Genomic DNA, 17424 nt, shown 5'->3' on the forward strand with positions numbered 1-17424 from the left:
GTCAAAAACTGACATTAAATAAGAATAATTTATGATTAGGGTATATATATGTTCTGGCTTACCTGAAATTGTCCTGATTTACACCTGTGTTCTTCATGTACTAATTAACAATGCCTCCTTTCATTTAAGAAATGGGCTAATTGGGATGATGAATTATATGAATGTATTCACATAATAGAATTCCTTTTAATAAGTATTTATTGAAGACCAACTATGTGTCTGGAACTGTTCTAGGTGCTGGGGAAATGCTAATAATTAATTTAAAAAAATGACATATTGAGTAACTTGGAAAAGTTTATCTAAAGTTTATTATCAAAAAGTGATCAGGTAAATTGACTTTGTCATGGAATATAATGAAATAAAATATGTCATTGGTGCAGGATAATTGAATGCTGCTAGAATTACAGTTTATTAAATACATTGAAAGGAACCTATCAAGATTTTTTAAAGAAATTAAAAGATACATTATAGATTTATCAATAAGATGGTAAGAATACATTGCTTTATCAAGTTAATAAGCATTTTAAATTTTTTCAACTTGCCTTAAACTCATAGGTATAAAAGAAAAACTTCAAATACAAAAAGTACGATGAGAAAGCTGGGTAAAGGGCATAGATTTTAAAATACCGAGAAACACTGATGTAGATCAATCTACAGTGACACAGTCAGGGTCACTCTTCCAACTTTTGAAATTGAGCCAAAAATGGATTTTGTCATCTAAAGGATACTTTTAAAATACATCTTCCTAAAAGAGCTTTGGTGGCATAAGGATAGGCAAATGAGTTGGCCAATCAACTATAACTCCTTTGGCAATTCTTTGGGCAATTAAGAGTTAGATCCTGTTCTCTGATTTGATTATTTTGACATATAATTCAATTTTATTGGAAGAAGGTGATGTTAGAAAATGACCTAAGTGATGTTAGTAAATGATATAAATTCCTTTGAAATATTTCCTGTAGAATTGCTCAGTCCATATAATTTATATAGTCCTTTTAGTTGATTCTGCCTTCTAAATTGTGGTTTTTGTTCATAGAACTGCTTGAAATCTTTTTCATATAATTCAAATTGAATTTCTAGGTGCAACATTTTCTGACTAGAACATTTTTAAACCTATCTGTACATACTTAGTCCCTTTGACGTTAGACTTCACTTACTATTCAAAAGAATTTGCTGTGTTGTGCTTAGTTGCTCCAGTCGTGTCTGACTCTTTACGACCCCATGAACTGTAGCCTGCCTGGTTCCTCTGTTCTGAGGATTTTCCAGGTAAGAATACTGGAGTGGGTTGCCATGCCCTCCTCCAGGGGATCTTCCCAATCTGGGGATTGAACCCAAGTCTTCTGTGTCTCCTGCATTGTGGGGCAGATTCTTTACTGTTGAGCCACTGGGGAAGCCCCAAAAGAACTTAAATAATATTAAATTGTAATAGTTCTTAATATAAATTAGTTTTAGATACCACTGTTCTACCATTAAGGTATTTAACTTTTAAATAATGCAGAAGAACTTCTTGAAGACTCTGTATAGAGTCATTGTCTTTAACTATTAATAGTTGTTGGGTGTTTTTTTCTAAGAAACATTTGTGGTTTACTGGAAAGAGTCTGGGTTTGAAGATCAGACCATACAGCTTATGATCATGGCTCTATTCATTATAAGATATGTTATCTTGGGCATATTTATAACCTTTTTCAGCCTCATTTTCTCGAGTTTGTTGAAACAGATAAGAATGCTAAGTACTAGCCCTAGTACATAAAAAGTATTTGGACTATCGTATGTGCTCTAAAAATGTTTATTGAATCTGAATCTAGATTTCTTTAGTTGTTCAAATTTTATTATTTATCTTTACTTTGTATCGGATTCTATTTCTATTGCTTACATAACCGTGGGGAGAACCATTAAATTCAGTTAGTTACAATGGTTACCAAACTGAAAGCAACTCAGACTTGGATCAAATACTGCTGAAGTTCAGAGCAATTGCATCTGGTTTGTTAATTGCTCTGGCTGCCTATCTCCAACTATTCTGGGAACTACTGATTTAGAGTTGGTTATTAGGTTCATTTTAACTTTACTCAGCACAAAATAAATGATACGCACTGTCTGTGCTTTGTCACAGAGAAGCATGTGACATAGACCCTGCCCTTAAGGAGCTAACAGTAGGAAGTACCCATTGTGGTCTATCATTTGCCCTTCCTCCCCACCAATTTTCTCTACAGAATTATGAGTGGCACTACGATCCTTATCTAATTTGCAGCACAGCCTTTAAGCCTGGGTGAGGAGCCAAGAGAGTCCAGGCGGGAGGATGTCATTTGAGATCTGTGTGTTTGCCCAGCCTGCTGCCACTGCAATTATCCTGGGACCACTAATAGTATAATCATCTTTTATAAGAAAAGACCTTTTAAAGTATCATTCCTAAATGCAACTATTGCAATTGTCTTTTGGTTGCCTTCTCAGACGTTTGCCTTTTCAAAAAGTTGTGTCCAGCACTCCTGAAGTTATTTTTCAGTACAACTCTATTGATTGTGGCATTCTATTTCTTATGAGGCTCAAATATTAACATAATTTCCCCCTTCTGCCTCAGGATCACATATCTAGCTTTTGCCTTCATGTTAAAAAAAAAAAAATGGAAAATCTTTATTTTTTTTCGTTTGACAATTGTAAAACTGAACAATTAAGAGTTCTGTTAGAAACATGGTTTTTATAAACTTCTTTTAAAATTCCATTTATAACCTATAATTATTGAATAAGGTGATCCTAATTGCAGCCATGAAATTAAAAGATGCTTACTCCTTGGAAGGAAAGTTATGACCAACCTAGATAGCATATCCAAAGCAGAGACATTACTTTGCCAACAAAGGTCCATCTAGTCAAGGCTATGGTTTTTCCAGTAGTCATGTATGGATATGAGAGTTGGACTGTGAAGAAAGCTGAGTGCTGAAGAATTGATGCTCTTAAACTGTGGTGTTAGAGAAGACTCTTGAGAGTCCCTTGGACTGCAAGGAGATCCAACCAGTCCATCTTAAGAGAGACCAGTCCTGGGTGTTCATCGGAAGGCCTGATGCTGAAGCTGAAATTCCAATACTTTGGCTACCTCATGGGGGAAGTTGACTCATTGGAAAAGACTCTGATGCTGGGAGGTATTGGGGGCAGAAGGAGAAGGGGATGACAGTGGATGAGATGGCTGGATAGCATCACCAACTCAATGGACATGAGTCTGAGTAAACTCCGGGAGTTGGTGATGGACAGGGAGGCCTGGCCTGCTGCAGTTCATGGGGTTGCAAAGAGTCGGACGCCACTGAGGAACTGAACTGAACTCTTTTAAAGCTTTGAATCACTCTTTTTATGTATTTGTAAGAGAATGTCCCAGTGTGAGAATAGGACATCCTTTTGTGACTAAGCTAATTTTGTTTATAGGCCAAACAAACATACATTGACTTTTAGTTTAATTTTTAAGAGGCTTAGAAATGTTTTTAAATTGTTTTCTTCATGTTCTACTTCAGCATGTTCAAAACCATCCTGTGATGAGAGACCTTGCCTCATTTCTGGACCCAGGTTTTAATTGTCTTTCTTTCTTTGACATTCCTTAATATTTATGTCTTGAATATTGTCTGTTCTCATGGGAAACATTAGATAACTTTCAAAAAATTGTTCTGAACATAATATGTTTTCATAATATGATGATGCCAGCACCTATCGTACACAGAAATCATTGTTAAAGTCAAAATTGAGAATGAAAAGAACATGCTATTTATCCAGCTGTATTCAAAAGTGACAGAACAAAGAAACAGCAATTTTAGAATAAAAATTTCCATTTCCGTTTTCTCTCTACACACTCACAGTCTGAGTTTGTGATGGGTGGGATCAATATTACTGGCCTGTTATCTGATCAGATACTCGGTATCGTAATTTGGGAAACTGTGAACTATCTATTATTATGTAAAAAAAACAAATAGACAATCTCCTTTAGCTCAGTTGTGTCCTAATTTAAAAATTTAAGCACATCTTCCCATCAAGTCTTATTAGCTCTGACAACATCCAGGCCCACTTGAATGTTCTGATACCTATGAACAATACAGAAAAAACCGGTGGTCTGGACTGGGCTATGTAGATAGCTGATCAAGTAATTTGTGTCAAGAATGTATTTCATTTTGTCAGAATCAGGGGATTTCATTTTACCTGGAATCAGGGGATTCTCAGAGGACTCAAAAAGGGCACTAAAAGCCGGAGGACCAACCACATCATCCTCAAAATTCCATGATTTGAGTGTCCAGGTTCACATAGTAGGTCTGGTGGAGGGACACATAGAAATCCAGGTGAGGGGGATGGGATGGGAGGGGCTGATATTAGCACCAGGAGATTAGAATTTGGAGGAAATAAGATCAGAGGGTGAGAAAGAGAGTGGATATGAGAGTGAGAGACTCAATTAGTAGTGAAAGATGACCACAAACAGTGGTAGACATTTTGTAACTCAGACTGAAAGGTTAATAGGGCTTTGTGTCTGTGGGTTGAGCCATCTTAAAGAAAAAAAAAATCATAGATACTTCCCTAGGTGAGTTTTCATTTTACTAAGGAGCCCAGAAAAACATTGCATTAAAACAAAATATTATAAGGAGAATTTCAGCTCTCTGTCTGATGAGTGAAGTAGTTTTGAGAAGTTGGACCCTTTTGGAGTCCCATTTTCCATTTATCATCATGATTAAGAGGACACAAACTATGGCCAAACTGCCTGATTTTGAACCTCAGATATAAAGATTTAATAGCTTAAGACTTGGTCAAATTCCTTAACCTTTTATGCCTTAGTTTCTTCATCTTTGAAATGCAGAAAACAGTATGATCTGCTGCACAGGATTGTTATGAGGAATGAATGAGTTAAGATATATCAGGCTCTTCATTGCATAAAGCAATTGCTATGTTGTTGTTTTTGTTCAGTTGCTCAGTTGTGTCTGACTGCGACCCCATGGACTGCAACATGCCGGGCTTCCCTGTCCTTCAAAATCTGGAGCTTGCTAAAACTCATTTCCACTGAGTCAGTGATGCCATCCAACCATCTCATCCTCTGTCATCCCCTTCTTCTCTTGCCCTCAATCATTCCCAGCATCAGGGTCTTTTCCAATGAGTTGGCTCTTTGCATCAGGTGGCCAAAGTATTGGAGCTTCAGCTTTACCATCAGTTCTTCTAATCAATATTCAGGATTGATTTCTTCTAGGATTGACTGGTTTGATCTCCTTGCAGTCCAAGGGACTCTCAAGAGTCTTCTCCAACCACAGTTCAAAAGGATCAATTCTTCAGTGTTCAGCCTTCCTTATGGTCCAACTCTTACTGGAAAAACCATAGCTTTGACTAGACGGACTTTTGTCGGCAGAGTAACGTCTCTACTTTTTCATGTGCTGTCTAGGTTGGTCATAGCTTTTCTTCCAAGGAACATCTTTTAATTTCATGGCTACAGTCACCATCTGCAGTGATTTTGGAGCCCAGGAAAATAAAGTCTGTCACTGTTTCCATTGTTTCTCCATCTATTTGCCATGAAGTGATAGGACCAGCATTTTTTTAATGTTGAGTTTTAAGCCAGCTTTTTCACTCTCCTCTTTCACCTTCATCAAGAGACTCTTTAGTTCCTCTTCACTTTCTGCCATAAGGTTGGTGTCATCTGCATATTGAGGTTATTGATATTTCTCCCGGCAATCTTGATTCCAGCTTGTGCTTCATCCAGCCTGGCGTTTCACATGATGTACTCTGCATAAAGTTAAATAAGCAGGGTGACAGTATACAGTCTTGATATATTCCTTTCCCAATTTGGAACCAATCTGTTGTTCTATATATGGTTCTAACTGTTGCTTCTTGACCTGCATACAGGTTTCACAGGAGGCAGGTAAGGTGGTCTGGTATTTCCACCTCTTTAAGAATTTTCCACAGTTAGTTGTGATCCACACAGTCAAAGGCTTTACTGTAGTCAATGAAGCAGAGGTAGATGTTTTTCTGGAATTAGCTTGCTTTCTGTGTGATTGAACAGGTGTTGACAATTTGATGTCTTATTTCTCTGCCTTTTCTAAATCCAGCTTGTACATCTGGAAGCTCTTGGTTCATGTACTGTTGAAGCCTCACTTGAAGGATTTTGAGCATTACCTTGCTAGCATGTGAAATGAGTGCAATTGTGTGGCAGTTTGAGCATTCTTTGTCCTTGTCCTTCTTTGGGATCGGAATGAAAACTGACGTTTTTCCAGTCGTGTGGTCACTGCTTAGTTTTCCATAGTTGCTGGTGTATTGAGTACAGCACTTGCTATATAAGTTTAAACAATTATCTTTGTAAAATAAGGCATATTAGGCTAGGGCAGGGGTCCCCTAATTTACGCTGAAGAAGTCATAAATACAATGTAGAAATGGGCAAGGTATGTGGTGTGTTTGTACAATCCACTGTCCTATGACGTAGCTGTATTTGAGAAGTTCCTCAGACCTTGCTAGGAACACTTCACTAGTTTTCTCCAGGTGATTTCCTCTTGGCTAGCAGCTTACTGTTCCAGCCTGCAGAGACACTGTACTCCATGACAACAGTGCCCTTGATGTGCGAAATATTTGAGTATATTTTTCAGCCTTTCATGGGTGTGATAAACATTGTATCTGGAATATTTGGGGATGTCACTGTCTGTATAATCTTGTTTTGTTCAGAACCAGGAAGTCATGTGCTCATTGAGGAGACTAAGGGAAAATAGGTTTGGAGAATAAACGTAACAGAGGATCTTGACTGCCAGGCTAGGTGCTAATTTCCTAAGTAACTCCAGGTATATCACTTAATATCAAGATCTGTTTTTAATCTGTAAGGTATCAAAGTTCAATTTGCTCAACTCTTTGGTATTCTAATTGCCTAGCCTATCTAAAAGATAGGCTTCTCATTTTGTAAAGAAACCCTTTCTAAGAAATTGTATATTTCTAAGCCATGTGTGTTAGTTGATCAGTCGTGTTAGACTCTTTGTGACCCCGTGGACTGTAGCCCACCAGGCTCCTCTGTTCATGGGATTTTCCAGATAAGAATATTGGAGTGGGTTACCATGCCCTCCTCCAAGGGATCTTCCTGACCCAGGGATCGAACCTTAGTCTCCCTCATTGCAGGCAGATTATTTACCGTCAGAGCCACCAGGGAAGCCCAAAAAGTTATTCTGGCCCATAAGGGCATCAAACCCACGACCTTGGTGTTATTAGCACCATACTCTAACCAACTGAGCTAACTGGCCACAACATTTACTTTTGAAGCCTTATGTGGTATTAAAATTTTAGATCCCTTAGAGCATTGCTCCTAACTTTTAGAAATTTCCTATAATATATTTTAAATTTGCGACAAGGAAAGATATAATAGCTAGCTTTCCCTTAGGCTCCAGACTTCCTTGGATTAAGAATCAGAAGACCGGAATTCAAATCTGATCAAATGGTATGAATTGGTCAAGTTTCTTTACTTTTAATAGTTAGTTTTTCATCTGTGAAATGAAAAGTAATGCAACATGTTAGTCACTCAGAAGTCACTCAGAGTTGTGACCCCATGGACCACTAGGCTCCTCTGCCCGTGGAATTTTCCCAGGCAAGAATACTGGAGTGCGTAGCCATTCTTTTCTCCAGGGGATCTTCCTGACCCAGGGAATCAAATCTGCTTTGCAGGCAGATTCTTTTACATCTGAACCACCAAGGAAGCCCCTGCAACACTTAGAATGATGATTAAATTAGCTATCACATAAAATCTTTTAAGACAATACTTTGTTAAATACCTTGGTTTATTTTTCTTAATCCTTCTTTTCCTTTCCTCTAATTCTGATGGAGCTTCTGGAGAAAGAGCCAATCCTATAATGGTTGTTGGCAATATTAATTTTTTTTTTTTTTTTACTTTTCCCCCCAAAGGACCAAAGAATTTTGCATTTATGAAAGATCAGAAATTACTCTTTTAATATGTGAATTGTGAAGATGTAGCCATTGACCAATTATTACCCACAGAGAACAGTAATGTGATGAGAGCATATCATGCTGAAGGAGAGATATTTCAGGATACCTTCATTTCCGGACCCCGAAAGGATGAGCTAATAAAGCACAATGGGCTAAAGACCCAGCTGTGAGGTTAGGAGCCTAAATGGCAGAATTCCATGGATTGTTCTTACTCTTTTGGGATCTGCGACATGAATAGACCTCAGTTGATCCAGGAATAGACTTCCTTTTGCAGCTAGAGAGAGAGGAAACTGAAGGAGAGGTGAGTGTGCCTGGAATAGACAGGAGAGTTGAACTTAATTTAGGAGTTGCTGGGTGTCCTTCTCTTGCTCATACACAGTAAAATTTTAATGACATTTTAAGTGAGTGTTTTCATTTTAAGAAGAAAATTCTCATACACTGGGTAAGAAAAAAACCCAGCCTGTACCTCAATCCATGAGCCACACTTCCTGTGTAGTGGTCCCTAAGTGATTCCTAAGAGCACAATCGCTGCATTTATGAAACTTTTTATTTACTAAGTAGTGGATAGTAGCATATGGGAGCAATGACAATAGCTGACTGATGAGAAAACAAAGAAATTCCAGTATTTTACTCTTTTGAAAAAAGTCATTCAGAATTTAGTCATATTGGTTCAGCTGTTGTAACCAAAGACTGATAAGATAATAGAGGTCTTTGTGGTGGTTTTGTACTGAAATCCTTTATCTTTATGATGCACTGGGGCCCTTTAGAGTGGAAAGCTTTTAAAACTGCTGTTGGATTCAGAACTCAAATTAGCTGCTAGTATACTGGGACAGGGGTTCCTTTCTCGGGCAGTCACCACAAAGTAACTTTTATCAGGGGACCTTCTGACGGATTGTTATTTTCTTCAGCTTACCCTATTTATTTTTGTTGACTTTCTGCCGTTCTATTTTGTGACATTTAAAAGAATGCTGTATGAAAAAGGCCAGTGCTAAATGGTGGACTGAGCTTGTGAAGTAGAGACATCACAGCCCATCTGATGTGTGAGGAGGCTGCAGTTTGAGACGCCGCAGTTTAACCAGGTTACCTGTGGGCAGAAAAGATCAAATGCAGCCTTCTTTTATGACTAGCATTGTATTTTGTCTTTCTTCTCAAACAATGTCCATTAAAAAAAATTAGAACTAACCAGGGAATTGATTCTCAAGAGCATTTCTTTTCAACTTAATTTAAAATCTTTCTGGATTGTTGACTGAGCTCTGTGATTAAATTCTTTAATCCTTTCCAGGATTGATGTGGAAAAGTATATATCTATCAGAATTCCACTCTAGTGTTACTGCCACCTCTCCCCATCATTCCAAACACACTGTTCATACCCAGACTTCTTGTAATTTTGTTCTTTAGTCCTATTAACTAAAGTAGTATGTGATCCAATAAAGAAGAATGGTTAGGTAGAAGTCTTATTTTAAATTTGCTAGGACACATTTCTAGATAATGCCAAACTAATTTGTTAATATTAGTTTTATTTGACTTGGTAAACATTGTGTTTAACACTACTACCTCTCATTTTGTAAATATGAAGAAATAAAAAACATGCAAAGAAATTCACAAAACTTAATTTAGCTGCTCTTGCTTGTTCTCTTTCCCTCTCTCTCTACTTCCCTCTTAGTTTCTCCCCTTCCGCCTTCTCTATTTCTTTTTCTACCAATCCCCCCTCACATTCCTAATTTTCTCTGTCTCTCTTTCCACTGTTGTGCTTGTTTCAGGGTTTTCTCATTAGAAAAAACTTAGTCATCACCATACAGCAGTGATCCGCTTTCAGAGGACAGATATTAAGAGAGTGACCTGTTTAAGATTTTTATATTTTAAAAGTCCTAGATAGGGGAATGTTGTAAAAGAGGTGAGGCACATCCATTTATTAAAGTGCTATCTGCAAGGTGCCTCCCATATCCAGATGTGGAATCTTTAGGGACTTCCCAATGCCCAGTCTTATTTCTAGCACCACTGATTGTAATTATGTATATTTCACATGGGCAAAATTAACTAGCAGATTGTGATACTAACTTTTAGGAGCTGATGTTTAAAAAAAAAAATTTCAAACTTGATTTTTAATTTTTTATTCTATATCAAGAAAGGGTTTGTCCTAATTGTCTTATTATTTTACCTAAATTCTCATCTGTTTTGAATTTCTCTATTGGCTTTGTACCTCGGGACAGGTAGTTATACTTTGTAAAGTTTAAAATAAATAGTCTATTTTAGTTAATTTTTTTCCCAACTTCTTCTGATTATGACCAAAAAAGGATAGAGGGCTGATTTTGAAACTGTTATGGTGAAAGATGGTATTTGAAAACTTTTGATGAGGGAAATTGCTGCTGTATTTACATTTTGAAAAGTGTTTCCTTATTTACACACTATTGACTTCCTATTGAGACTCAAAATTTTAAGTACAACTGGTAAAGAATTCAATGGATCAAACTCAGTAAATCTGAAGTCACTGGAATAGAGGCCCCTAAGAAAAAAATGTGTCAATTTTAAAGGTCTTTCCTAACTGAAGACCATTTTGTGATAGAGCCAAAGGTTAATAAAATCAGTAGTGAATGTAGCAATTTTACAGATAAGCTATTCACAACAAGTGTAGTTACTTGAATAAAAAGCTAATTCAGTTCTGAAATGCCACATGCAGTAGCAGTGAATAGCTGCTTTTAGGTGCTTTCTGGAGGAGGATAAAATACAGAATCACGGCACTCTTCTCTTCAGCGTCCCTGGCTGCCTGTAAATTGCTGTGAATGGGGCTGTGGGCTGACAGGCTCTATTAAGACAAACTGCCTTTCTCATCGGAGAGATAAAATAAATCAGGTGTTTAGTCAAATTAAAATACTTCAGCTGGAGCAGGCCCTGGGGAGCACTGATCCACCTGACTAATCTGAGAGAAACTCAAGACAGATGTGGTTTGGGGATAGAGACGACCCCATGAAAAACACACACACACACACACACAACAAAAAACCCTATTGCATTGTCTTTCCAGTTGGAGAATACAGTTTACAGCAGAGAGTGTCAGGCGCACTCTGTGTGTGATGGTGGATAAAAGCAGGCGCCCTAACTTGTAAAGAAGCTGTGTATGGAAGCTTTTTTTGCTGGTTCCTTTTTTCAGTTTATGAAACTACTTCTGTTTTTATGAAGGAGAGATATTTTCTGGCAGTGGTTTTACGAATCATTTGAGATAGCCTAGAGATGAGAAACAGATGATATAGGCAGCTACTGATGACCTCTGCTGGCCTGGGCAGATCCTCAGGATCTGATCTACTTTTTTTCTAAGTTGATTTGATCAAACCTCAAAATGTAATTTAGACAAGATCTCCTACATAGAGTTAGGCCACCTTCTAAGAGCATTCTATAGGGTCATCTGCCTTCCTTAATATGTAGTTAGGTCACCCCAGTACGTCTTATTAAATTGTCTACTTTTAAACAACTCTGGCAGTTGTTAGTTCTTTGCTATGGCAAAGTTTCACGTTCAATTAAACTAGTAGTTTTGAGGTGAAGTAACTTGTGTTTGCAGGTTGATTAGTCAGTGTGATTTAGACTTGATAGTATTTTTATTATAGCTGCATACAAATTTGCTGTTAATTAAAACAAAAATCCAGCACCACAGATTTTAAATACTTGAGTTTAAACCACTACATATGAACAAATACAATGGGTATAGAACAGAAAAATGACTACACGCATATGTATGTGTAGTCCTGTGTGTGTGTGTGTGTGTGTGTGTGTGTGTGTGTGTGTGTGTCCTGCCACTCAGTCATGTCCAACTCTTTTCAACCCCATGGACTGTAGCCTGTCAGGCTCCTCTGTCCATGGAATGCTCCAGGCGAGAATACTGGAGTGGGTTGCCATTTCCTTCTCCAGGGGATCTTTCTGACCTAGAGATCAAATTGGCAGCTCCTGTTCCTCCTGCATTGGCAGGTGGATTCTTTTACTACTGAGCCACAAAACTAGAAATCAGTTTACATTATATAAGAGCTTATATTGTCTAAATGTATAGGCTAAAATGTGTGTGTGTGTGTACATATATATCCACACGTATATTTCCCATTTCAGGAGCGATTTTAGGTTTGTTATACTACTATATTTCATTCACACTGCATTTGTCATGCAATACGTGCTTCTCAAATTTAGGGATAAAATAACAATAGCCTTATATGTGCACCTAACTTTTCGATTTAAACATACCGATAACGGCTTGTTTTCTTCTTAAACATGTATCTTTTTTAAGGTCAGTGAAAGACTTATTTAGATATCGTTGAATTTTTACAATTAAACAACTTGAGTAGCATGCTGATTTGTAAAAAGATTCGGTTAAATGGTGTTTCTCTATTAATTCAGGTATACATGTCTGTTAGTTTTGGAAGCGTCTATTTATTTATGGACCTGTTAGCTTCACCTTGAACAGAAGAGGTTAAGAAGCCACTTATATGTTATCTTCAGCTTTTCTGTTTCCTATGCAGGGAAGAAAGAGAAATATATTAAAGGTTTTTGAAAAGATGTAGTTTAACCTAGGAGAGAAGAGAAAATTTTCCAGTCTTTACTGGGGAATCTAACTGCCAGATCCAACTCTTATATTGGTCCTTGCCCCAAACTTCCTGTGAACGCTCTTCTTTATTAACAAAGAATTATGGCACAGTAACTTTACCACTGTCCAGTAAGTGTTCTCTTAACTCATCTCATATACGTTCAGTTCAGTTCAGTCATTCAGTCGTGTCTGACTCTTTGCGACCCCATGAACCGCAACACACCAGGCCTCCCTGTCCATCACCAATACCTGGAGTTCACCCAAAGCCATGTCCATTGAGTCAGTGATGCCATCCAACCATCTCATCCTCGGTTGTCCCCTTCTCCTTCTGCCCTCAATCTTTCCCAGAATCAGGGTCTTTTCAAATGAGTCAGATCTTCGCATCAGGTGGCCAAAGTATCAGAATTTCAGCTTCAGCATCAGTCCTTCCAATGAATATTCAGGACTGGTTTCCTTTAGGATTGACTGGTTGGAACTCCTTGCAGTCCAAGGGACTCTCAAGAGTCTTCTCCAACACCACAGTTCAAAAACATCAATTCTTCAGCACTCAGCTTTCTTTATAGTCCAACTCTCACATCCATACATGACCACTGGAAAAATCATAGCCTTGACTAGATGGACCTTTGTTGGCAAAGTAATGTCTCTGCTTTTCAATGTGCTGTCTAGGTTGGTCATAACTTTCCTTCCAAGGAGTAAGCATCTTTTAATTTCATGGCTGCAATCACCATCTACAGTGATTTTGGAACCCAGAAAAATAAAGTCAGCCACTGTTTCCCATCTATTTGCCATGAAGTGATGGGACCAGATGCCATGATCTTCGTTTTCTGAATGTTGAGCTTTAAGCCAACTTTTTCACTCTCCTCTTTCACCTTCATCAAGATGTAGGTATAACTATAAAATTACAGGTAAATCAGAATGTTGTTAATTCAGAATGTTGTTGTTACATACAAAAAATATATGATAAAATTTGCATATATCCCATTTATCTGTTCTAATAACTTCCAAACTATTCTCCACACTACAGCCAGAATGCCCACATCATCTCTTGTTTAAAATATTTTAGTGATTTTACAATTTTCTTAGAATAAACATGAAGTTCATCCAGCACGGTCTGTAAGGAGCTGAATGGTGTGACCTTTTCCTACCTCTCTAGCCTCATTTTGGAGAAGGCAATGGCACCCCACTCCAATACTCTTGCCTGGAAAAATCCTATGGATGGAGGAGCCTGGTAGGCTGCAGTCCATGGGGTTGCTAAGAATCAGGCACGACTGAGCGACTTCACTTTCACTTTTCACTTTCATGCCTTGGAGAAGGAAATGGCAACCCACTCCAGTGTTCTTGCCTGGAGAATCCCAGGGACGGTGGAGCCTGGTGGGCTGCCGTCTATGGGGTCACACAGAGTCGGACACAACTCAAGCGACTTAGCAGCGGCGGCGGCGGCGGCGGCGGCGGCGGCGGCAGAAGCCTCATTTAGTACTCTACTCTCCTTTGTTTTTTTGTTTGTTTTTGCCTAAGTTTAACTACCTTGTTTCAATTTCTGAAACACACACTGACACTCTCCACCACCACCTGGCACCTCACAGGGCCTTTGTCTATCTTGTTTTCTCCTACTGAAAAGCTTCTTGACCACCCTCCAACTCTGACTAGTTAATTCTTCATGTTTCTGTTAACTTATTACTGATACTTTTTCAGGCATACCTTCCTGAGTCTTGGTCCTCCCAAACTTGGTTAAACCTCCCAGCAAGTATCTGTCCTGTTTATAATTCTTATGTAGTTGTAGTCTACACTTACATATGTGATTGCTTGATGAGGGTGAGAGTAGGAAACTCTGTCTGCTTTTTCTTGCTGTGGTATCTGTATCCTTGGTTCTTGATATAGTACCTGAGATTCAGGAAATATTCTTTAATTAAAGTTTAATGAAATGAGTAAGTAAAATTTCATACTTGTTTTATATCTCCTCATTCCTATATATCATTAATATCTATATTAGTTGAGCTTGTTTTACTTTGGAAGAGATTTTATGATTCCCCTCTAGGAACCTGAATTTGTATTTTAATATTTCTGGATCAAGAAGTTCTTTCTTTCACCAGGCTTAAATTCCTATTGCTGAAATAAAAACTCATTTAAAACAACCACTCTCAGTAGCTAGAAAGAACAACTGGTTACAATCGTTGAGATGCAGAATTTGTTTCCGTATCAGTGATGTACTTTTTCTAATATCATTTCACTATCTTATTTTTCTTTTAATTTTTATTTTAGGCCACCTTTCAGCTCAACGAATCTTTAAGGATTATGGAACATTGACAGTTTATTTAGTTATGTGTTTACTTATTTATTTTTAAGGACATGAATTGGCACTAATACCAAAGTAATCCTAAATATTGTAGCTTCTCAACTGATATCAGGTCTTACCTTGTGAGAATCATATATTAGTAAAGGCTAGCCAACATCCTTTGAAGGCTCCCTTTTCCCATGGGCCCACTCAAAAAATAGGTCCTTTCCTAATTAAAATATGTTCAGTTTCTCAGATTGTCCTGGCGCTTTCTTAGCAGGAATGAGGGGAATTTCATAAGGAGATTGGAAGTCTCCTCTTCCACACAGACAAAAACTGGCAATCTTTATCTCTTTTGACAGCTGGTGGCATCTTTCTGAAAAGCTTTCAAAGCATAGATCATTTCTTCATAATGAAACCTGTGTGCTCACATACAGTGGGTTGAAATTCTCATCTTATGCTACAGTAAAATGCTCTAATTTCAAGTCACAAAAGGATTCTGTACCCTTTACTTAGGAGAGCTGTGTAATTTGCCCATAAATAGACTGTTCAGCACCATTAGTACATACCGTAAGTGTGCAGTGACATCATAACCTTTTCAACCTTTTCAGCCTTGAATGTGTTTTTTCCCTTTGAAGAATGACAAATGACAAAGGGGTGAGTGAGCCCCCCAAGCAATATTTTTGCCTTTAAGGATGAACCTGGGGACTTTAGCTTGATCCCCTCACAGGAGAAAAAAGAAATCAATTTCATTGTCACCTGAAGCAAGACAGTTTTATTTATTTATTTTTTTCCTCTTTCTGTCCCTGGTCCCATAGCCAAGAGACACCTCGGACTTCTAAGCTTCAGACATAGATCTTTGCACGATAGAAAAATTTTATGCAGGCAGTGATCAGAAAAGTACTGAAATAACATTGATTAAGTACCTACTATGTCTTAGATTCTCTGTTAGTCATTGAGGGTAGAGGTGATTATAGAATATTAATACAACCTATAGTTTCTAATCTTTGGTACTAAATAGCATACGTTTCCTAGCTTGATGAGATAGATTTGGGTGGAGAGGGAAGGGGAATGTGGTGAAAGGGAGAGAACAGAGTAGTTTGTTCTGTTTTGTTTTGTTTTAAAGAACAAGAGGGAAGAGTGAGTATTTTATTGGCAACAGTCCTTTTTGTTGGCAGGGCAATGACTAACTCTAGTGCTCATTCCATTGCTCTCCGTAGAGTTCTTGCACTTACAGTGACCTCCAGTTATTGTCCCAGATATTTGTGTCTTAGAGTAGTCCCTTTCTAAATCTGCCTACCCACTCACTTCCCTAATTCATTCAGAATTTTCTCAAACTTGTGAGATATCTTTTCACTTCCATTTTAGGTACACCTGAGAGTCTGGCAGAAAAAGAACGGCAGCTCTCTACCATGATTACCCAGCTGATCAGTTTACGGGAGCAGCTCCTGGCAGCGCATGATGAACAGAAAAAACTGGCAGCCTCACAAATTGAGAAACAACGGCAGCAAATGGACCTTGCTCGCCAACAGCAAGAACAGGTGAGCCCTGCAATAGGAGCTGATGAACTGGAGACATGGAATGTGCCAAGCTCAGAGAGTAATCACATTGATTGGTTTATTTGTCATAAGCCTTCCTAAAAAAAAGACAAGGAAAGAAAGAAGCCTTCTGGAAATCCAGGGTCGTTGAGAATACTGAGGGGATATGTGGAGGACAAAGAAAGGCATAATAGCAACTGGCCATAACTGAAATGATAACATTTTCCAGAATATTTGCATTTGATTAATTACTCAGGGATACTTGTTCATGTAGGTATCACATATATCCCCAGTGTAGCTTAACCATGAGTAAATTGCTTCTCTCTGGACTTCTTTTCTCATCCAGTAAAAGAAGATCCTGGCCTAGAAATACTTTGAGAATCTTTCAACTTACTGGTTCAAGCTAGGGTGACTACATGTCTCAGTTTTTCCAGGATAACTCTGATTAACGTCTGTTTTCCAGAGTAATTATTAATACTCCTCTCTTCCACCTGTGAAAGTTGTCCTGGCTAGGCTGATAAATTATATGGTCACTCTCTTTTAGCATAGGTAAATCATTAAAAACAAATTAACACATGGCTCCTGGAAGAATTTGACTTCATTGATTTAGAAGTGAGAAGGAAGAAAAATAGCAAAGTTTAAGTGTGTATCTTTTAAAAAATAAATCACTTTCCCAAATGTTTGTCCTGTCTCATAAGAGTACATTAATCTAACAACAAGAATCCTATAGAGTAGTCCCTGATGCTTTAGATCAGACAGATCCAAATTAATGTGCAGTTTTTAGGAATCTGACATTATTACTGGAATTATCTTTTCAGTTAACTGTATTTTATAGGGGTATATAGAGCAATATATGCTCTGTTGATTTTAATGAGTTGTGACGTCTGGTATTTTATATGCTTGAATATTTGCCCACATGTAGGAATATGGACTCAGCCCCTAATGGAAAATAACATAAAGGAACACTGTAAAAAATCAGAAGTTAGAATGTCATTTAGCCATCCAGAGATGACACAGTAATTAACTATTGACACTTGTGAATAAGCTAGCACAAATTAATCTTGACACATTTGCAGACGAGTGATATCTTACAGTGAACACTTTGTAATTATATTTCAAAATGAAAATTAAATGAC

The 17424-nt window shown here is 37.9% G+C and overlaps 1 protein-coding gene across 27 annotated transcripts in view; it reads left to right on the forward strand.

Moving 5' to 3' along the window:
• Nucleotides 1-17424, forward strand: part of SOX6 (SRY-box transcription factor 6) — an 833346-nt gene that overhangs the window by 590327 nt on the left and 225595 nt on the right. For all 27 annotated transcript variants that reach the window (XM_059874855.1, XM_059874857.1, XM_059874853.1 and 24 more), the window contains one exon: nucleotides 16119-16291. In XM_059874855.1, coding sequence (XP_059730838.1) covers nucleotides 16119-16291 — 173 coding nt within the window. The remainder of the gene's footprint in view (nucleotides 1-16118; nucleotides 16292-17424) is intronic.

The sequence above is a fragment of the Bos taurus genome, chromosome 15 (assembly GCF_002263795.3).
Source record: "Bos taurus isolate L1 Dominette 01449 registration number 42190680 breed Hereford chromosome 15, ARS-UCD2.0, whole genome shotgun sequence".
In the NCBI taxonomy this organism is placed as follows: Eukaryota; Metazoa; Chordata; class Mammalia; order Artiodactyla; family Bovidae; genus Bos; species Bos taurus.